Below are 24230 nucleotides of genomic sequence, written 5' to 3' on the forward strand. Positions count from 1 at the left end.
TTTAAATTTTGCTTTCAAGCAGAGGTTGTGAATTATCAAACCATCGATCTAGGTTTTCTTTCCTAGATATTCCTGTGCACAGAGATACAAAAGTGAGCAGAGGCTAGCTCTGGTTGTGAATTGGATTATAGCCAAGAAAGGATAAAAGCTACCAACCTGTTTAAGGATGGAAGCTGTGGAGAACTGAAACTCTAACCAGATAAGGTAAGCAGCTACTTATATTATTCACTTATTCATTTACTCATTCATCCAAGTTGTACTGAGAGACTATTTCACGCCAGACATAATGGAGAATATAGTACACCAACAGGTAATTTCATTTTATGTGGTAAGCGTTATTGTAGGATCTCGGTGGATAGAATGGATGCAGTACAAAATACAGTAGAAGCACACAGAAATGGTTACCAACCTAAAACTGATGGGCCAAAGAAGGCTTCCAGGAGGAAGTGACATCTAAACTAAGAGTAAAGGATGACTAGGAGTTAGCTAGGTGAAAGGGACAATTGAGGGAGTAGGGAGTAGAAAAGAATAGTGTTCCAAACTAAGGCAGTAAGATGTGCAAAGGCCAGAGGATTGACAGCAGCGAAAAATGAGGCTGTAGAGGTAGGAAGGAGCAAAGGTATGATCAGAATTTACTTTGAGGGCACGGGGAAAGGATTTTAAGTTGGGAAGTGATGAGATCCAACCTGAATTGTAGAAATATCACTTTTGTAAAGCAAGGAAACAGATAAAGTAAGGGGATGGGTCAGGAGAGAGGTGGGGAGACCAGTTAAGAAGTTGCTGCAGTAAAAGAGGTAAGAAACGTTGGTGACTTAAATCAGGATATTGGAATTTAAGGACAGAGAAAAGTGGATGGGAGTTGAGAGACATCAGGAAAGAGACATAGGAACGCAGACTCTATAGGACTCAGTGGCTGATCAGACGTGAGGATAAGGCTAAGAGACTAATTTCAAGTTTTTGGCTTATTTGGTGCCATTTGTTAAACCAGGAAACTCAGGAGGAAGAGGTTGTGGATGGTGGCTGAAAATGGGGATAAAAGGTGATTATTTCAGTTTGGAACATAACATCTAAATAGCTTTGGGACATTCAAGTAAAGATGGAGAGCAACCAGCAAGATATTCAGTTCTGGAGGAAGATTTGGAAGGATTACGTAGAAGACAGTAATGGGGATGAATAAGATTGCCTAGGTAGAATCTTAGACTGGGAGAAGGTTTAAGATTTAAGATAAACATTTAAGATTTTAAAATAAACATCACGACTTGCAGGATGGGGGATAAGAAGGCTTACCAAAAAGACTGAAAAAGAGATTCAAAAGAAGTAGAAAGTCAGGAGAAATGGTATCATCAAAGATAAGGGAAGAGGGGGGCTTCCCTGGTGGCGCAGTGGTTGAGAGTCCGCCTGCCGATGCAGGCGACACGGGTTTGTGCCCCGGTCCGGGAAGATCCCACATGCCGCGGAGCGGCTGGGCCCGTGAGCCATGGCCGCTGAGCCTGTGCGTCCGCAACGGGAGAGGCCACAACAGTGAGAGGCCAGCATAACGCAAAAAAAAAAAAAAAAAAAAAAGATAAGGAAAGAGGGTTTTGCACAGAAGTGGCCAGTGGTCATCATCAAATCTACCATGTGTCAATAAACAAACAAACAAACAAATAAATAAATAAGAACTGAAGAGTTTCCACTAGATTTATCAATGAGTTCTCATTGGTTGAGTTGGTGATAGTCAAAGATTTGGCCTAAACCTTACAGATGTTAGAACAGCTAACTTCTTAATGAATTTTCTCCTATATCTGAAATTCAAAGTGTTGACAACCAAGTTAGTTCCTTAATAAGTAACTTAGGAAAGTAGACTCTTATTTTAATAATTACCACTTCCATGAAATTATGTAATCATTCATGTATTCAAATAATATCTGAATACTTTCTATGTGCCAGGTACTGTGCTGGATGTTGGGTATACAATGATGAACAATAAAAACAAGGTCTGTTTTCACTCAGTTAAGGTTGGGGTTTTTCAACAGCAATTGCTATTTAGGAAAAATAAAAATAAAGATCCACAAGTTTCCAGAATTTAAGTTCCTGATCTAAACTGAAATTTAGCTATATAGCACCTATTGCCACAGTTTTTTGTTTTGTTTTGTTTTGTTTTTTGTTTTTTTTTGGTACACGGGCCTCTCACTGTTGTGGCCTCTCCCGTTGCGGAGCACAGGCTCCGGAAGCGCAGGCCCAGCGGCCAAGGCTCATGGGCCCAGCCGCTCTGTGGCACGTGGGATCCTCCCAGACACGGGCACAAACCCACGTCCCCTGCATTGGCAGGCGGACTCTCAACCACTGTGCCACCAGGGAAGCTCTGCCACAGTTTTTGAAGAACACAGTATATCAGTGACTTAAAGTCAAGAATAAAAAAAAAAAAATTAGATTTAGGACTCACCTTTCAAATTACAAGCTGTGTGATTTGAGAAAATTACTTAATTTCTTTGAGCCTATTTCCAGAGGGTAGTAGTGATTGTGGATGACCCTGTTTCAAAGCCAAAAGAAAGCTGAGGTTGTCTGAGGCAGTCAGAGGAATAGAGGTATCCAAGAAGGAAAAGGACAGAATAATTATGGATGCTGACTAGATGGTTCTCTTACAAGGAGCATGGAGAATGAAAGCAGAGTTGAGGAACAATGGTGGGGAGTAGGAACTGACTTTAACTGACCCCTTCTGCTTAGGTCATCCTTCGCAAGCGGCAAACCAAAGAATGACAAAAGAAAAAGAACGTGTCCATGGTGAAGCTTGTTGACTGAGAGCTTCATTATAGCATGACCTGGTTGAGCTGTTCCGTTAAGAAACTCTTATCTCAGTATTTTTAGTAAAATCTTTTCCTCTTTGGCTGGTCACATTTCTCAGAGAGCTGTCTTCCAATGTCCTGCTTGAGGGAAGGTTGCCAGAGTTCTAGGAGCTGAAGGGGGAAAGTTGTCGACTGGTATTCTTAATATCTGACACTCACTTTACTCCCATGTTTGCAGCAAAACAGTATTTCCCTCAGCCAGACATAGTGTTTCCCTGGCCTGTTCACGCTCTGTCTCTCTCTCTCAAAAATAAATACACAAACCAACCAACCAACCTCGAATACTCTGCCAGGGTAAAGGAGAGGCAGCTGGCTGTTAACAGAACTGGAAAAGATCTGAGACGGGACTCCAACTGCATCTTAAGGAGACTTTCAACTAATCCTCTTTTTAATGTTTTAGCTCCATCTTAACCTCCTGCTTTCAGCAATAACTTGATATCTCTAATTCCTGAGCCCTTTGCAGTTCCACAAACTGGGGTGCTTTAAGGCTTGTACAAATGTTAGTTAGGAGAAGTCTTTCTTTGGGCTGCTAAGTAAAGGCAATCATCCATCAGCTTTCTAGTTTCTAAAATGTTGTTGCTGTTGTCTCCTATCCTGTTTTGCCTGTGGGTTTACACATTAAAAAAACTCTTTACTTTTGTTTTAGGGTTTTGGGGTAGTAGCTGAGGTTAAATGTATGTATTCAATGTTCACTTTAACCAGAAGTTACTCTATCTACTTATCTCATCTCCCACCACCTTTCTATATTACACCTGGCAACATGGAAATATTTTTTAATTTTCAAAAACACAGGTGCTTTCCATACTTTTTTCTACTAGCAACTTCGTCTATTTGGAACACTCTCCCTCCCAATCCTTGTCTGACAAGTGCCCTCTGTGACCACCTCCTTCCCACTCTAAACCCAGTAACCCGTAACAGCATTCGTAGCACTTTTTCACACACCTCTATCAGTGCATATTCCACTATATTATAAATACCGGTTTACCTGTGAGTTTTTCCTTCTAGACTGTGAACTCCTTAAAAACCAAAATGATATCTTAATCATCTCAGTATGTCTAGTACCTATTACGGAGACTAGTACATGATAGAAATCAGTAAATGTCTGGAGGAGGAGAAAGGAGGAGAGGAGTAAAATACATACCCTGCTCAAGCAAAAGATGTATTCTACTGATTAATATACTCTTTTTTAAAAAAGTGAAGTACAGTTGACTTACAATATTATGTTAGTTTCACGAACACAGCAAAGTGATACAGTTTAATATATATATATATTTTTTTTTTTCTTTCTCAGATTCTTTTCCATTATAGGTTATTATAAGATATTGAATATAGTTCCCTGTGCTATACAGTAAATCCTTGTTGTTTATCTATTTTCTATATAGTATTGTATATCTGCTATCTCATACTCCTTATTTATCCCTCCCTCCTTCCCCTTTGGTAACCCTAAGTTTGTTTTCTATGTCTGTGAGTCTGTTTCTGTTTTGTAAGTAAGTTTATTTGTATTATTTTTTAGATTCCACATATAAGTGATATCATATAGTATTTGTCTTTCTCTGACTTATTTCACTTAGTATGATAATCTCTAGGTCCACATGTTACTGCAAATGGCAATATTTCATTCTTAATTGCCAAAATATACAAAGAGGGCTTCCCTGGTGGCACAGTGGTTGAGAGTCCGCCTGCCGATGCAGGGGACACGGGTTTGTGCCCCGGTCCGGGAAGATCCCACATGCCGCGGAGCAGCTGGGCCTGTGAGCCATGGCCACTGAGTCTGCGCGTCCGGAGCCTGTGCTCCGCAACGGGAAAGGCCACAGCAGTGAGAGGCCCGTGTACCACAAAAAAAAACCACAAAGAGCTCATACAATTCAATATCAAAGAAACAACCCAATCAAAAAATGTGCAGAGGAACTAAATAGACATCTCCAAAGAAGTCAGACAGATGGCCAACAGGCACATGAAAAGATGCTCAACATCACTAATTATTAGAGAAAGGCAAATCAAAACTACAATGAGGTACCACCTCACACCGATCAGAATGGTCATCATCAAAAAGTCTACAAAGGGTGTGGAGAAAAGGGAACCCTCCTACACTACTGGTGGGAATGTAAATTGGTGCAGCCACTACAGAAAATAGTATGGAGGTCCCTTAAAAAACTAAAATACAACTACCAAATGATACAGCCATCCCACTCCTGGGCATATATCCGGAAGAGATGAAAACTCTAATTTGAAAAGATACACGCACCCCAATGTTCATAGCAGCACTATTTACAGTAGCCAAAACATGGAAGCAACCTAAATGTCCATTAACAGATGAATGGATAAAGATGTGGTGTGTATATTCAAGGTCAGAGTGCCAGCATGGTTGAGTGAGGGCCCTCTTCAGGGCTGCAGACTTCTTGTTATATCTTTACACAGTGGAAGGGGCTGGGGAGCTCTGCTGGTTTTCTTTTGAAAGGGCATTAATCTAGTTTGTGATGTCTTTACCTTCATGACCTAAGCCCTAATACCATCACCTTGGGCACTAGGTTTCCAACATATGAATCTGGGAGGACACATTCAGAACATAGCACTTAACAAAATTCTCAAATTTGCTACCTCTTACATAGGACTGGTCATCAGCAGTGCTTGAGTGTCCTTAAGAACTTGTAGATTGTGGAAAGTTTGGGGTTCCAGAAGATAAGCCATTTTTCTCATACTTTTAAACCTCTATGTGGTTTCCTATATTATTCAGAGCCTTTAGCCTAAGATGCCCAATATAAGAATTTATCCAGTAACCAATGGAATTTTATAAAACAATTTTGTTGGTAACTAGAATTTTCAGCCTTGACAAAATCTGAGGCTTGACTGTGAAGCCTATCCTCTTTAATAAGGCAGGAGGACCCTTAGTTACTTTTGGAGATACTGACCACTGCCAGTTGAAGTCATAGTAAGCCCACTGTTGAGTAGCTTGCTTGCTTATTTATGTATTTATTTATTTATTTATTTAAGCAAGACTTTCTCAATGAAGAGAAAGCCACTGATTCACATTCTGGCACAAGTTCCTTACCTTGTCACAGACTACTACTTTGAATAGCACTGTGTTAGACCATCTCATTATATCCTCCATGTATCTTAACTTCTCTTCCATATTCTCCATCTTCTTGTCTCTCTCTGCTCCACTATGTGTAATTGCTTCAGATCTGTATTCCAGTTCACTACAAGTCTCTCACTGCATTTAGTGTGATGTTTAACCCATCCAATGAGCTTTTTGTAATTATGTACTTATTTGTTTACTTATTTTACCCAAATAATTTCAAATATATATCAAAATTGAAAGAATTTTACAGTGAACACCTGTATACTAACCACCTAGACTGTCATTAACATTTTACTACGCTTGCTTTATCATTTAGCTATTCATCTACCTATCCTTTAACCCATCTTATTTTTAGTGCATTTCAAAGTAAATCGCAGACATCAGTTATACTTCCCCCAAGTACTTTAGCATGCATATCATTAGAGGTCAATATTTGTTTATAGGTTCTTCTTTTGCCGTATAATTTACATACAATAAAATGCACAAACTTTTAGTGTTCACTGGGTTTTGACAAATATGCCATAATGTTTTTGAGATATATCTATGTGGTTGCGTGTATCATTAGCCTGTTTTTTTTGTGTGTGTGTGTGTGGTACACGGGCCTCTCACTGTTGTGGCCTCTCCTGTTGCGGAGCACAGGCTCCGGACACGCAGGCTCAGCGGCCATGGCTCACGGGCCCAGCCGCTCCGCGGCATGTGGGATCTTCCCAGACCAGGGCACGAACCCGTGTCCCCTGCATTGGCAGGCAGACTGTCAACCACTGCGCCACCAGGGAAGCCCCTAGCCTGTTTTTTTTTTATCGCCGATTAGTATTACACTGTATGGATATATGGCAGTTAAAGAAAAAAGCATTCTCTGATTGATGGGCACCTGGGCTGATTCTAGTTTTAGGCTATTATGAATAAAGTTCCTATGAATACTTTTGTATAAGTCTTTTTATAGTCATATGTTTTAATTTTTTTAAGGTAAGACCCAGGAGTGAAATTATTGGATCATAGGCTAGGTATATGCTTAGTTTTATAAGAATCTCCCAGTCTTTTTTCTAAAGTGATTGTAACAGTTTACATTCTCAACAATAAAAGCTGAGAATTCCAAGTACTTTACAACTCTGTCAACATTTGGTATTGTCAGTCTTTCCAATTTTAGCCATACTGGTGGTTATGTAGTAGTATCTCATAATGGTTTTAATTTGCATTTCCCGGATGACTGATACTGAGCAGTTCTTCATGTTTTTGCTGACCATTCACATATCTTATTTTGTGAAGTGTCTGTTCAAACTGTCCATTTTCAAAAACTGGTTTGGCTTCACCTTATTAAGTTGTAGGAGTTCTTTATATAAACATGACATCAGTTCTTTGTCACGTTTACATTTTGGGAATATTTTTTCCTAGTCTTAACTATTCATTTTCTTAATGCTGTCTTCTGAAAAGCGTAAGTTTTAATTTTGATAAAGTACAGTGACCTTTTTTTCTTTTTTCGTTATCACTTTTTGTGACCCGAGAAACTGTTGCCAGTTATAAAGAATATAAGTGGCAATAAAGATTCAATTAATTATTAAAAAAAAGAGAAACTGTTGCTCATTCCCAAGTCATGACTCTATTCCATGCTTTCCCCTAAAAGCTTTATTGTTTTATATTGTATGTTTATGTCTGTGCTCTACCTCAAGTTAATCCTTGTGTTTGATGTGACGTAGAGATATTGGTTCACTTTTTTTCCATATGGATATATTCAGTTATTTCAGCACTATTTGTGGAAAAAACTTTCTTCTCCCTATTGGATTGCTTTGGTGCCTTTGTCAAAAATGCCATAAACGCGGGTCTATTTTTGAGTGCTCTTTTCCACTGATCTATTTGATATGTCAGTATCACACTGTCTTGATTACTGTGGGTTAACAGTAAATCTTGAAATCTGGTAGTGTTAAGTCCTCCAAATTTGTTCTTTTTCGAGATTGCTTTGGCCATTCTAAGTCCTCTGCATTTCCACATACATTTTACAATTATCCTGTCAATTTCTAGAAAAAATTCTGCTGCAGTTTTTATTGGGATTTCATTCAGGCTACAGATTGATGTGTGGAGAACTGACATCTTAACAATATTGGGTTTTCCCTATCCTTTGAGTTTTTACTTTACTGATTATATAATCTAAACTTACCTGGCCATTTTTGTTAGTTTCTTGTTATTTGCTTATTTTGTATTCGATCCTTTATTTATTTAAGTATTTTAATTATTATATGTTCATACTGAATAATTCCAATATATAAAGCCTTTGGGAGTCTCAATCTGCTGTTGGTTGTTTCTGTTGACACTATTTCATATTGGCTCATTTCTTTGGTATTTGGTCATTTAAAAATTGTGAGTTCATATCTTACTGAATTTTATCTGTGGGAATCCTGACTGCCTAAATTGTGGCTGCATTATTCTAGAAAGGATTTATAATTGCTTCTTCTGGAGGCAAGGGTGAGGGGCATGCCGCTGAAGAGGGATTATTTTATTCCTCTTCCAGTGTCCTAACCTGATGTAAATAAAGCTCTCAGGTTCAACCAGCTCTCTTTACAGAAGTCGACTTAATTGTGCTCACAAATCTGGTTTCCCTACCTGCTAATAGCTCAGAATTTGGTTTTTCCTATTTGTCCTTTTCTTGAGAGTAGAGGAGGGGCCTATTATAGATTTCCTTTTCTCCTTGGGAAAAACTATATATCAAAATCATGGGGTATTTTTGTTGTTGTTTCAATTTTCTAAGATCTATTTCTACATTAGTGAGAGGGTCCCTCATAACATGCAGTTTATTATAATGCTGGAAATAGAGGACTTTACTGGGTTTTTAAATTATAATTTACTGTGAAAAGATCTTAGCTAAGATCTTGACACAAAAATCATAGATCTGCTAAAATGAAAAGAGTTAAGGCCATGATATTTTTGAAGAGATTTCTAGTAATCTCAGTTACAAAAAACAACTAAAATACGATCAGTTATTTGAGATGAGAAGATACATAGGAATAATCTATAATCTCTATAAACCAGTCCTTTAAAAAATCATCTTGGCAGTGAAATAACCTGATAAACAAAATAACCCCTTGGCAGTACTCATGTTCCATTTAATTTTCCCTTGAGGACAGAAAAGACAGAATAACTTCAAGATCACGAAGAGCAAAAATTACTAAAATTTCTGAATCACTACCTAAAAATTGGTTCATTTAATGTTTCTATCTTAAAACACCAACACAGATGTTTGGCCTCTCTGCCTTGAAATTCTATGCTTTTGTAAAAAATGTTCAGAATGTCATGTTAAATCCCCACAAGTAACACTGTTGCAACAAGAATATAAATATTAATAAATCCCAAGTTGGTAATAAATAACCCATTAAAATAAGAGTATCACATGTGAACCCATTTATAACTAAAAAGAGCCTCTCTATAATGTTAAACAATAGCATATGCTGGAAGAAAGACAGGATATATTTTAATGTATTTATGAAATAGTTAATTCAAAAATATTAAGTGTTCATCAGTACAGGTGTATCTGGAAACAACATCAACAAAAAAATGCAAGTTTTTTACCCCTAGAATATGATTATTCAAATGAAAAGGAGTATTTTTGTAACCCAAGGGTACCTGGCTATTCTATAAGTAATTACTAATTAGTATATGCTAAAATTAAGTTTAGAGAAAGCCTTATAAATTAGTTCTTCAGTTAATTACAGCACATAAAGTACAAATGGAAAAAAGCTCCCTAAAACAGTTTTTGTAGTTTTATCACCAGTTATAGGGAATCAGGAAATTACCTAACTTTATAGCTTCTGGTGACCTTGATCTATTAATCAAATTCTTTTGTTCTCTATAATGACAGTACCAAAGTAACTGTAAGAAAGTAACAAAAGTAGCAAAAGACATGAGTTTTTTTAGGGTAAATTTATTATGTCTTATTCTTCTCATAAATGTTTGATAATTTCCTTCCTACAAAAATGAGAATCATTTTTTAAGTTATAAAATATGCTTGTTATATGTTTTATATAACTTAATTATGCTTGTGTGTATGTGTGTGTTTCAAGCAGAGAAAAGTTTAAATGGAAGTCAAAACTCTTCTATCTATGCCAGAGATAACCATTATTAAGGATTTAGTGTAAATATCCTTCCAGATTTTTACCATGATATACATACATACATGTATGTAATTTTAGGTCAAAAATAGAATTGTATCTACTTTATGTAACTTCCTTTTGCCCACCTGGCAATACATAACAGAAGTTTTTTCATATGGGTACATATTACAGAGCTACATATTATAGCTGTACATATTACAGAGCTACCTCTTTCTATTTAGTAACTGAACAGTATTCCGAAGAAGAGTTCTACCATAATTAGATTAATCAAAATCCAAATGGTAAACATTTAGGATGCTTTCAATTTTTGCTATTATAAACTATTACAGCTAGTCTCTTGTGCTCTAAAGTAAGAATGTATTTCCAGTAAAGGTGAATCATCTCCTATCGTGCCAATTTGCTTAAACAAGATTACTTTTTTTTTTTTTTTTGGCGGTACGCGGGCCTCTCGTTGTGGCCTCTCCTGTTGCGGAGCACAGTCTCCGGACGCTCAGGCTCAGCGGCCACGGCTCACGGGCCCAGCCGCTCCGTGGCACGTGGGATCTTCCCGGACCAGGGCACGAACCCGTGTCCCCTGCATCGGCAGGCGGACTCTCAACCACTGCGCCGCCAGGGAAGCCCCAAGATTACCTTTTTGATGCTAGATTTTAAGTTAGAATTTCTGAGAAAGGTATCACTTGAAATGGGTTTTAAAAGATAAATATACCCGGGCTGCGCGGTTGAGAGTCCGCCTGCTGATGGCCCCGGTCCGGGAAGATCCCACGTGCCGCAGAGCGGCTGGGCCCGTGAGCCATGGCCGCTGAGCCTGCGCGTTCGGAGACTGTGCTCCGCAACAGGAGGGGCCACAACAGTGAGAGGCCCGCGTACCGAAAAAAAAAAAAAGATAAATATGCCCTGCAAAAAAATGTAACAGTAGTACCGTAAGGCATTAATGTGTATAAGTTATAAGATTATAAATAATAACGATACAATTAACACCCATATACACAGTTTAAGAAATAGAGTATTACCATTACCTTTGAAGGTCTCTATGTTCATGTCCTTCCTCTCTGTCTCCCGGAGGTAATTTTCTTCAATATTTTGCTTATTATCCCTTGATTTTCTTTTTTCCCAGTTTTACTGAGGTACATTTGACAGATAAAATTGTAGTATACGATGTGATGATTTAATATATGTACACATTGCTTTTCTTTTTAGTTTTAACACATATATTCTATCCCTAACTTAAATATCTCTAAATAATATATTACATGCTTTGAATTTTATATGAATGAAAGCATATTGTAATTGAATTGCCTTTTTATTTTTGCACAAAATTATCTTCTTTAAGATTCATCCACATTATTCCTTATAGCTGCAATTCATTATCTCTGCTAAATAATATTCTAACATAAGAAAATAGCACAATTTATCTATACATTCTACTGCTGGTTGGCATATGAGTTGTTTCCAGTTTCCTGCTATTTCAAACAATGTTCCTATGAACATTTTTGTGCATATCTCTTGGTGTATGTGGGTAAGATCTCCTCTAAGAGTGGAATCACTGGGTCATAGAATATGTTCATATTCAGCTTTACAAGAAAATCTTTGTACCATTTTACACTCTAACAAGCAGAGTTTACATGCTCCATTTGTTCGATAACTTCACCAATACTTAATATTATCCAATTATACAATTATTACAAAACAGTGGATGTAAAATGCTATCTCATTGTGGTTTTAATTTATATTTTTCCAGTTATTGACATAGATCATCTTTTTAAAAAATGTCATTTTATTTATACACTAATTATCCAAGTGGATTTCCTTTCCTCTGGGATACTTTAAGTCTCTTGCCCATTTAAAATTTGGGTTGTCTTTTTCTTATTGATTTGTAGGAGCTTTTATAATCTGAGTACTAATCAGTTGGTAGTCACATGCTCTGCAAACATCTCTCACTCTGAAGTTTACATTTTCATTCTCTTTATGGTATTTTTTGATGAACAGAAGTTCTAATTTTAATGTAGTCAAATTTACCAATCTTTTCTTTCTAACTGAGGTAAAAGTGGTATATAACAATATTTTCTTTTAAGATTGGCACTATTTTTACCGTGTTTAACAAATCTTCCCCTCCCCCAAAGTCATAAGGCTATGCCATTTCTTCTCTTTGAAAGACTATATAGGTTGGCTTTTCATATTTAAGTATTAATATTTAATCCACATAAAACTGATTTTAGTGTATAGTGTGAGGTATCGGTACATTTTTCCTGTACATAGTTCATTATGTGTACATGGTCACCCAACTGTCCCAGTACTAGTTATTGAATTTTTTACCTTTGTCACTAATCTGAAACACCAACTCTGTCATAAATCACATTTCCGAACATGTGTACATCTGTTTATAAACTCTAAATTCTGCTCTACTGGCCAATTTGTTTATGATTGTGCCACACACTGTCTTAATTACTACAATCTTAAACTAATTAAAAAATTTCTTAAGTGTTACTGAGGTATAACTGACAAATAAAATGGTAAGATATTTAAAGTGTGCACTGAGGTGATTTGATATATGTATACATCGTGAAAGGATTCCCACAACTCAGTTAAATAACACCTCTCCTTACACATTTATCTGTCTTTTTTTTTTGGTGAAAACATTTAAGTTCAACTCTTTTAGCAATTTCAGTTATATAATAAAGTGTTACCAATTGTAATCCCCATGTTGTACCTTGGATCCTCAGGCCTTATTCATCTTATAGCTAAAAGTTTGTACCACTTATCGACCTCTTTCTATTTCTTCCACCTCTCAGCCCCTGGTAACCATTTTCTACTCTGTTTCTAAGAGTCTGACCTTTTTTTGTTTTTTAAGGTTCCACATATAATACCATGCAGCATTTGTCTTTCTCTGTCTGGCTTATTTCACTTGGCAGAATGCCTTCAGGGTTCATCCACGTTATTGCAACTGGTAGAATTTCCTTCTTTCTCGTGGCTGAATAATATTCCACTGTACTGTGTATATATACCACATCTTCTTTATCCATGTATCCATGTATCCACTGATGGACATTTAGGTTATTTCCACATCTTGGCTATTGTGACTAATGCTACAGTGAACCTGGGAGTGCAGATACTTCTTCAATAGCCTGTTTTCATTTCCTTTGGATATACCCAGAGTGGAACTGCTGGATCATATGGTATGGTTCTATTTTTAATTTTTTGAGGAATCTCCATACTATTTTTTATAGTGGTTACACCAATTTACAGTCCTACTGACAGTGCACAAGGGTTCCTTTTTCTCCATATCCTTGCCAATACTTATTATCCCCTGTGTCTTTGATAATAGCCTTTCTAACAGATGTGAGGTGGTATCTCGTTGTGATTTTGATTTGCATTTTCCCGATGATTAGTGACACGGAGCACATTTTCACTTACCTTTTGGCCATTTGTGTGTCTTCTTTTAAACTAATTTTTGATATGTGACAAGGCCAATTCCCAGGCTTTGCCGTTTGTTTTAGGAGCATGTTGGTAATTCTCAGACTTTTGCTCTTTCTGTTGGGATTCTGATGGGAATTGCGTAACTCTATAGATTATTTTGGGGAGAATTGATATCTTTATAATACTGAGTCTTCCAATCCATGAACATGGTATATCTTTCCACTTCTTTAGGCCTTCTTTCATCCACAAATGTTATTATTAATTATACCCTGTAAATCTCACTTTCCAATCTACCAGAATTTAACATGCATTTTACTCAATCTCTCTGGAGTCCCACAGATAGTCTTTGAAATCTTAATATTTAATCACATTTTTCTCTTTGTGCAAAAAGTTTAAGAAAGAATTTTTGCATCACCTACAAAGAATACAATGCCAATGTCACAGGGACAGGATAGGGAAATCAGATTATTTGCTTCTCCTAAACTGTGTCCTCATTATTGTGTGGGAAGTTTATCTCTGTAAGATAATACATGTATGTTGAAGCCAACTGGAAATATTTTTTTCTGTGCTTTACCCACACAAAGTACTTAGTAAACACTTAACTGAGTAATTCATTTATCATTTGGATTACCCATCATTCATTGCCCTCTGCTTTAATAGTACAACTGAAAACTGACTGAAAAGGGCTGACGTGAATACAGACATTAAGTAATATATAACTGAATGTTTTAAAGATGACTTTTCATTTTCAGAAAGCTTGCTTATAGAACTAGTAAAATAACCTAATATTTTTCAAGAAAAAACAGAAAGAATAAAAAACTCTTAATATTTATGCCAAGTAATACGTAAGTGTTTCTGACAGAAATGGTATGGATATTGGCTCTTCATCCTATTAGGTGCAGAAGGCTCAAGAACCTGATATATTGGTAATTACTGAATCACCTGGAAAAATAAAAAGTATTCTCAAATAAGAAGGATAATCTGAAAGAACTAAAAGTTACCTGTAGAGTACAGTTCATCATCCTTATTATGTAGTCGAACTGCTGATGGTCTAATATTGCCCGGTTTTGCTGAACATGTAAACCCAGCTCATCAGTGAGACACTGTCTTGCTGCCTTTCCTTTAAGGGCTCTCAGTGCAGCAGGAAGGGTCTGAGGACAAGAGAGGAAGACATGAACAAAAGGTACCACTGGAAAAAAAGTAACTTTCAATCATGCTGAAAACTCACGTGTATCCTATAAACCATTTAACAGAGTTATTAGTAGAATTAAACTGCTAGAAAAGAGTTGATGTACTGTTAAGGACAACTGTAAACAGATGGATTTATAGTGATTTTTTAATTTGTAAGGCAGCATGAAAATAAGTAGGACTAGTTTATGTGATACATTTAAAAAACATTAAACTTCATTAAAAAAAACTCATCAAAATTGTGGTCACCAAAATAACTGTTGCTTCAGATTATGAGTCAAAACCACAGACACTTAGACACGTTCTTGCAACAACTGGTCACATCTCCATGGCAAGAACAGAAGGAAAAATTAAAATGACAAGAATCATGGGTGATTTTATACTTTTCAAGTGATTAGCAACTTAATCACTACTCAGTTTTAATTTATGACTGGAAAATTCTGCAATCTCTTCTTATTTCAAAAGCATAATTAAGAAGGAAAAAAACTCAGAGCAACGAACAGAAATCTCTAGGTGTATGTACTAAAATTCTTTCACTTCATCACCCACAAGAACGCCTCTTCCGTTTCACCTTTAGAGCTGAATTAATTTACTTTACATAAAGTAATAATTTAACTTTGAAAACCTAAAATGAGAACAAAGGGGCAAATAAGAAGGAAGGGAAGACGACTGAGAGCAGGGGGACCTAATATTGTTACAACGGGTACAGGAAACAGGCTGTGAAAGCTGAAAGCAAGAGAAGCAAAAGAAAGTCTGTAACACTTCAACCATAAGAAAAAAATGGATACCAGAAAAACTCAAAATATAAAGAGGCTTGAGGTCATTTAGTGCAAGGGTAAAAACTTCATTTTACATGTTTTACTAGCCCCTTGTAATAAATGTTCAGAATTATGACGAGTCACTAAGGAAAGGTTACATATGTTTAGTATGTTTCATTAAAGAAGGCAAGAAAATGTGCTTTAACAAGGCATATTTAAATGAATACCACAATTTTTATAATTCATTACTTGTTCTAACTAGATTCTTTGTAATAAATAAAATTATATTTTAGATGTTAAGTTTCTAAGTAATATGCCAAAACAGAATTAATGAACAATGTTTAAAAGTTCCAGGGGGGGAAAATGACTATCAATACTTCTCTGGTTGCCATATAATTAGGCTTGGCTAAGAATTTAAATCTTAGACACTGTTCATTTAAAATGATCAAAACAATGAAAGGATACTTTATAAGGAAAAGGGATTGAATCAGAGAAGCGGTCAGTAGGCAAGCTAAACATAGAAATCTGAAAGGGATGTGATGAATGCTTACTTGGGAAAGATGGCATTTTATTACCTTTTCAGTCTCCAACGTTTTATTTTCAAATATGAATGAGATGCAGTTTCTAACAACTTCCAATCTCTGTGCACTGTTGAAAACTGTTGTCACCTTATCCATTATTGAAACTAGTAAAGGAGTATAAGGAAAACACAAATTAAACTCCTTCAGCAATTACAAAAGGGGAATATTACTGTTTACAGTTTATGACTCTGTTTACATGACCAACACTTAAGCGTTTTTTTCCCTTGTTACATGACACTGAAAGTATTTCATTTCCTCACTTTGATTACATTTTTAGGTTGTGAAGTGGCAGGCTAGTCAATGGGTTATTTAGGATAATTTCACACTGTACTTAACTCTTAGGCAAATTAATTCATATTTACATTGCTCAGTAAATTTTTTTTAAGCAAAGGTAATAATTTTTCCTTTAATTGTAAACAAACAGATAAAAAATATTTTGGGTACAAGATCATGACAAAAATAGCAAACACTCATATGTAAGAGGACTGACTACTAACAGACAAAGAAGTTGATACTTCTAACATATTACCAAAGAAAAACCACATACCACAAAAAATTAGGTTCTACAAATCTGAGTACAGGTGACCTGAAGAAGCACTGCACACAAAGAGAAATGATCATGGCCAAAGAATCACTATAAACATTTGGGAGAGTCACTTCTCAGTTCTGTGAACTTAGTACCTGTCAACTTTACAAGGTTGGATAATTCTAGTGCACTACATAGCCTTAAATTACTTAAAATAAATTTAACTTATTAAAAGAATATTAGAAAGATATAAATTAAAGCAGTATTTGTCAAATAAAAAGCATAATTTCACAAAGAACTACACTATATAATTTGTACAAATGAGGCAGTATCAATAATTCTTAAGCCTTATATTTTATGGCTGCTCTTACCTAACAAGAAAGACCACCATATCTTACTCTTAGCATTCCTTTCATTTCATCAATACGAAATTTTATATCCTTCAAATAATTTTTTAAACTTTTAAAAATCTTGAAATAATTATAAGCTTACAAAAAGTTGCAAATTAGTACAGAGAAGATCCATGCACTTAATCACCTTCCCCCTTGGTGATATCTTACATAACTATAGTGCTTTATCAGAATCAGGAAATCAATCTTACTTGGTTTTTACTGCAGTTTTCTTGAAATCACTTAAAATCATGTAAGATTAACATTAATGACCATGACTGTAAAATAGATCATTTCATATGACTTTTCTGTCTGAAATGTGCATTCTTAATTTTGCACTCTGGTGCTTCCCACATGTGTAGGTCAGTGGCATAGACTGAAACTGAAATTGATCTATATTTAGAGTAGAAAACTTCTTAGTCTCCAAATAAGACCACATGCTTTATTGAGAGAGTAACATCTTTAACCTATGTTTATAAAATTTTAATTCTAAAATCTTTTTAGCAGCATTTTAAATTTTCTTTAGGATGAACCATTAAAAACCCCACATTTTCTTATAATGAATCTGTTTACCATCTGGGAATTATTATTTTCCTTTGGAGACTATGACTTAGTTCATTCCCAGAAGAAAGTTCTTCACTTAGAGTTACTGATGTATCAGGCATTGGCCAAATCCCCAGTTGTGGCATTCTAATACTAGCTTTCTAACATTTGATAACAACTCTGGTTTATGGGTATTTGACCTCCCCAGGGCTTCCTTCCCAAGGCTTTGGCTTTCAAATGCTATTTCTAGCATTTGAAATAGCATTTGAATAGTATTCATCAACACTCTGGTCCCTCTGAGGAATAGCTGGAAACTAATTAACCTCTCAAAATGTGAATGGCTCTTAAAGTGACAGAGCAATTCTACATTCAGATTAAATGGGTATCATGTAAAATGAAACATTCATACCTTTTAATTTTAATACAAGGGAAATCCTAATTCTGATCAACTCAAATGAACCAGAAACTTGGAGAGAGGTCCCTGTATTCGTCTTTCACTCATTCATTCATCATTTGTTCATTTGTTCATTCATTCATTCATTCTGGTTTTACAGGAAGTGCATGCAGGGACAAATACTGAGTCATGTGTAACTCTCTCACTGACTACAATGAGACATTCCATATGCATCTAAAAAAAGAATTTGATGCTGATTGAAAATGAAAGTAAAGAGATTATACAAAAACAATATTGAGACAAGGCTACAATTCAAGCAAATTAAAATTTAAACCAACTTCTAATCTGTTCATGTGGGTATTTAAAGAAAGCATTCAACTAGCTCATGGATATTAAAGTAAAATGACCAAACCCTTCAAAAAATAACTACACTAACATGTCTACTTCTCATCCATTCTCTTCTCTATGTGAAAGTACAATCAACACTTAAGTAAAAGCTGTTACTACTTAGGGAAATAATAACAAATTAACATTATTAAGTAAATAATAAATAATAAGTAATATTAACATTACTATATAACATAAATGTTAAGATACATACATTATTAACATTACAACATAAACAACATAAATAATTAAACAACATAATTAATACATTATTATCCCGGAATTTTAATAATAAAATTACACTCACTTCCAAGTATGATGGAACAGTTTGTAACAAACTAAAACTCCCACCAGGAACAATTATAAAAGTAAGATAAAATGCAAAAGCCATCTATTTAAATATATCAGAGTGCTACAGAAACACATGGATTAGAGGACCTAAAATTCCAGAGAAAGGAAAAGACCAAAGAGGTAAGTTAACAAGTACATCCACTTTTTCCCTAAGAGATTTGCCAATATTGAGTACAGACAGGAAGCTGAGAATCTGGGCTTGATTCTGGCAGATGGCCAGGTTGACCAGCAAAGTTTCTGGTGAGAGCTGAACAGACAAAAGTGGATGTATGCTATAGTACTGATGTAAACCTCTAAAAGAACAGTAAACGTATATAAATAACAAGTTAACAGATATGAATTATGGAATAAAAAATAATTTATTAATCGAAAAGAATGAAAGAAAGCAGGGGAAAATGTAAAACAAGAGGATCAAATAGAAAAAACAACCCAGTAAATTATATTAAAGCCATTACTGTATGAGTAATTATATTTATATAAATGAGCTAAATACAAGTAATATACTACAATAGTCAAACTGGTGAAAAAAAAAACCCCACATGCTGCTTAAAAGAGGCATATCTTAATTATAAGGACCCAGAATTTGAAAATAAAAAAATAAAAAACGATAAACCATACAAACACTAACCAAAGGAAGGCTGGTCTAGCCGTATAAAACTCAAAGTACACTTTATGCCAAGAAGTGTTACTAGAGACAAAGAAGGACATCCCATAATGATAAAGGGATCAATCACCAGGATGCTATAATATTTGTAAATATATTTGCATATAATAAATCAATTTCAAAATACATAAAGAAAAAATGGACAGAACTAAAATGAGAACTAGGCAATTCTATTACTTATCATGGGAGACTTTAACACACCTCCCGCAATAGCTGAAGAAAAAGAAGAGATAAAAATCAGTAAAAAAAAAAAGACAATGCACAGAATGGGAAAAAATATTTGCAAATTAACATGTTTCATAAGGGACTTGTATACAGAACATACAGAGACTTCTTAAACAAAAAGACAAATAGCTCAATTTAAAAATGGGCAAAGGGGGGCTTCCCTGGTGGCGCAGTGGTTGAGAGTCCGCCTGCCGATGCAGGGGACACGGGTTTGTGCTCCTGTCCGGGAGGATCCCACATGCCGCGGAGTGTCTGGGCCCGTGAGCCATGGTCGCTGAGCCTGCGCGTCCGGAGCCTGTGCTCCGCAACGGGAGAGGCCACAACAGTGAGAGGCCCGCGTACCACAAAAAAAAAAAAAAAATGGGCAAAGGATCTGAACAGAGACACTTCTTTTCCAGAAAAGATATAAAAATGGCCAATAAGCACATGAGAAGATACTCTACATTAGTAGATGTGGAGAAACCAGAATGCCATACATTGCTGGTAGGAATGTAAAATAGTGTGGTTGTTTTGGAAGATAGCCTGGCAGCTCCTCAAAACATTAAACACAGGCTTATCATATAACCTGACAATTCCACTCCTAGATATATACCTGAGAGAACTGAAAACATATATCCACACAAAAACTTACACATGAACGCTCACAGCAGCACTATTATTAGTAGCCAAAAAGTAGAAACAACCCAAATGTCCATCAACTGATATATGGATAACAAAATGTGATGCACACCCATACAATGGAATATTATTCAGCCACAAAAAGCAATGAAGTACTATATATGCTACATGGATGAACCTTGAAAATATTATGCTACATGAAAGAAGCCAATCACAAAAGATCACATATTGTACAATTCCATTTATATAAAATAACCAAAATAGGCAAATCTATAAAGACAGGAAGTAGATTACCACCTAAAGCTGGGGAAGGAGTAGTTTTGGGGGTGGGGTGGGGAGTAACTGCTAATGGGTATGGGCGTTTCTATTTGGAGGAATGAAAATGTTTGAAATTAGACAGTGAAAGTGCACTCTGTGAAGATACTAAAAACCACTGAATTGCACACTTTTTTTTTTCTTGGCTGCGTTGGGTCTTTGCTGCTGCGCACGTGCTTTCTCTAGTTGTGGTGTGCAGGCTTCTCATTGCGGTGGCTTCTCTTGTTGCTGAGCACAGGCTCTAGGCATGTGGGCTTCAGTAGTTGTGGCTCACGGGCTCTAGAGTGCAGGCTCAGTAGCTGTGGCGCACAGGCTTAGCTGCTCCACGGCATGTGGGATCTTCCCGGACCAGGGCTCAAACCCATGTCCCCTGCATTGGTAGGCGGATTCTTAACCACTGCTCCACCAGGGAAATCCTGAATTGCACACTTTAAATGGGTGAATTTTATGGTATGTGAATTACATCTCAATATAGCTATTTTTTAAAAAGAGAAGATTCCACAGTGGGAGCCGTTAGGCTAATCGTTACCCTGTGAGGGGTACTGAATGGAAAAGTGTTTCTAGGTATTGATAGTGCTGATTCTGGTTGCACGAATTTGTTCACTTTGTGAAAACTCATCAAGCCGTGCACTTCTGTTTTTGTGTCTTATATCTTGATAAAAGGTTTACTTTTTTCCTTTTAAGATTTATTTATTGTTTATTTTTATTTATTTTTGGTTGCGTCGGGTCTCAGTGGCAGCACATGGGATCTTCGTTGAGGCATGCGGGATCTTTCAATGCGGCGCGCAGGCTCTTCGTTGCAGTGCACGGGCTTCTCTCTAGTTGTGGCATTCAGGTTTTCTCTCTCTAGTTGTGGCACACAGGCTCCAGGGTGCGTGGGCTCTGTAGTTGTGGCACAGGGGTTCCAGAGCGCGTGGGCTCTGTAGTTTGCGGCACTTGGGCTCTCATTGAGGCACGTGAGCTCAGTAGTTGTGGCGCACGGGCTTAGCTGCCCCGTGACATGTGGGATCCCAGTTCTGCGACCAGGGATCGAACCCACGTCCTCTGCATTGGAAGGTGGATTCTTTACCACTGGACCACCAGGGAAGTCCTCAAAAGGTTTAGTTTTAAAACAAATAAATGGACAAATACATACCAACAGGTGGACCTGCGGGCACAACACATTTCTTTTCCACTCTTGAAGCAGGAGGTGCATTCTGGTTCTTGGCAAGATTTTCCTGTATTAATTCCTGTACCCGAGTTTCATTAATCTTTGGGAAAGGAAGAATATGAACTCGCAAGTGGGATCCTTCTGTTGGACGTGGAACTTTCTGAAACGCCATATGAGGGTTTGGATTTTCCTACGATATGAAACATACGTAAAATGATTCCAAAGTTAAAAGAACAATGGCAGATTGTCAGCCAGAAACTGAAATCAGAGAGATGAGACACTGTACATACATTCAAATATATGCCATAAAATATAGAGTATTGCAATCTTACTTCTTACATGATTTACCAGCAGCATCTGATACAGCTGATCACTCTTTTTCCTCTTCAAGGAACACTTTCTTCACTTGGTTTCTAGGTCTTCTTGTTACATCTTTGTTTATTTTTCATCTCCCTAATCTCTTAACTATGTGAATACCCCAGGGCTCAGATCATGGGCCACTTTTCTATTTACACTTACTTTCTTGGTGATAACTTCCAGTCTCTTATCTTTAAACCATAAATCACCAATGATTCACAAATTTTTATCTCCAAATGAGCTTCCTCCTGAACTCCATACTTGTATATTCAACCACCTGCACATAGTGTTTCCATTTGGATTTAAAATAACATTGTAAATATATGTCCAAAATGGAGCACTCAATATTCACCTCCTCCAGATCTGCTTTCTACAGTCTTCCCCACTTCAGTAAATGGCACATTTATTTTTTCCAATCACTCCGGTGAAAAGCTTAATCATTAATGCCTTTCTCTAATACCGAATTATCCATTCCTCTGCAAACCTTTTACACTTTGCCTTTAAAATACGTTTATAACCTGACCACTTTTCAGTACACCTTGGTTCAAGCCAGTATCTCTCATGTTGCTACAGAACATTCTCTTAACCAGTCTCCCTGCTCCACCCTTTGCTCCTACCCTCACTCTATTTTTAACACCGCAGACAGAGTGAACTAGTTAAAATGTCAAATCATCACCTAACTACTCTGTTCATTCAAATAGCTCTTCATCTCATTCAGAGTAAAACCAAAAGTTCTTACAATAATTTACAAGATCTGGCTTCTCTCTATGACTGTGCCCTACTACTGTTTCCTTCATTCATTCTGCTCCTGCTACACAGGGCTTCTAATTCCTGCCTCAAAGTCTTTACACTTATCTGTTCCCTCTGCCTGGAATGCCTGTCTCCCACCAATTTGTACAGCACCCTCTCTCTTTTCCTGCATGTCTTTGCTCAAATGCCACCTTTCGTGGCCACCCTATCTAAAATGACACCCCCCAACACAGTCCCTATCCCCCTTACTATATTTTCCTTGTCACCTTCTCACATACTACAAATTCTATTTAACTTGTTTATTGTCTGTCCTTTTCTCATTAAAATGAAACTCAAGAGGACAGACATTTTGATCAATTATAAACTATTTTTTTATCCTCTGCTGTACACATATTGCATCTAGAAACTGCCTGGCACATAGCAGGCACCCTAAACTACTTCCTACTGTATGCTAATGAGTGGGACACAATGTTGAACACATATTAGAATTGCAGTAATTAAATTAATTGTGTCAGCTAATATTTTCATAGACCCTTAGGGCTGGCATGGACTTTTATCCAGCTACTACTTAAGTAGAATTATATTTCAAATACTACGGGCAGAGTGGAATCCATCTTTTTTACAAAGTTCTCTAAAGAATGCTGCTATAGGGGCTTCCATGGTGGCGCAGTGGTTGAGAGTCTGCCTGCTGATGCAGGGGACACGGGTTCGTGCCCCGGTCCGGGAGGATCCCACATGCCGCGGAGCCTGTGCTCCGTAATGGGAGAGGCCACAACAGTGAGAAGCCCGCATACCATAAAAAAAAAAAAAAAAAAAAAAGAAGGCTGCTATACAATCATTCTTAGACCAATTCTTGCATTTATTATTCTTTGCAACCAGAAAATTTCTTTTTCCTCCTGAACCTGTGTTGTTCACGTTGTACATTAGGCTCAATACTGCCCTATACATTGTCTGGACAGTTAAAATGGCCAACTCTCATCATCTACCAGAGCTGCTCCCCACAATTCTTTCTGGTTATTTGACCCAGACCCAGAAAAGGAAAGGCTGGACCACAGCAGACGATATGGGGAGCATATCTCAGCAATACAGTGGAAATAATACTCCTTTAAGTGTCAAAAGCCTGGGTTCTAGTTTTTGCTCTGCTCATTATGTGATGCTGGATAAATAACTTTGCCTAAGTATATACAGGCATACCTTGTTTTATTGCACTTCACTTTACTGTGCTTCGTAGATACTAGGTTTTTTACAAATTGAAGGTCTGTGGCAGTCCTGTGTCGAACAAGAGTACTGGCACCATTTTTTCCAACAGTATTTGCTAACTTTGTGTCTCTATGTCATGTTTTGGTAATTCTAACAATATTTCAAACTTTTTCATCATTATTATATTTGTTATGGTGATATGTGGTCAGGGATCTTTGATGTTATTATTACAAAAAGATTATGACTTGCTGAAGGCTCAGATGATGGTTAGCATTTTTTAGCAAAAAAGTATTTTTAAATTAAGGCATGTACATTGTTTATTTAGACACAAATACTATTATTACACAATTAACAGACTACAGTACAGTGTAAACACAACTTTTATATGCACTGAGAAACCAAAAAATTCGTGTGAG

The 24230-nt window shown here is 36.7% G+C and overlaps 1 protein-coding gene across 1 annotated transcript in view; it reads right to left on the reverse strand.

Moving 5' to 3' along the window:
- Positions 1-24230, reverse strand: part of SBF2 (SET binding factor 2) — a 451879-nt gene that overhangs the window by 157921 nt on the left and 269728 nt on the right. The window contains exons 14-16 of the mRNA XM_029208916.1: positions 21493-21697; positions 15940-16049; positions 14420-14569 (exon numbers count right to left, since the gene is read on the reverse strand). Of these exons, the coding sequence (XP_029064749.1) occupies positions 14420-14569; positions 15940-16049; positions 21493-21697 (465 nt within the window). The remainder of the gene's footprint in view (positions 1-14419; positions 14570-15939; positions 16050-21492; positions 21698-24230) is intronic.

The sequence above is a fragment of the Monodon monoceros genome, unplaced genomic scaffold (genome assembly GCF_005190385.1).
Source record: "Monodon monoceros isolate NGI ecotype Baffin Bay Population unplaced genomic scaffold, NGI_Narwhal_1 Super_Scaffold_7, whole genome shotgun sequence".
NCBI classification, from domain to species: Eukaryota; Metazoa; Chordata; class Mammalia; order Artiodactyla; family Monodontidae; genus Monodon; species Monodon monoceros.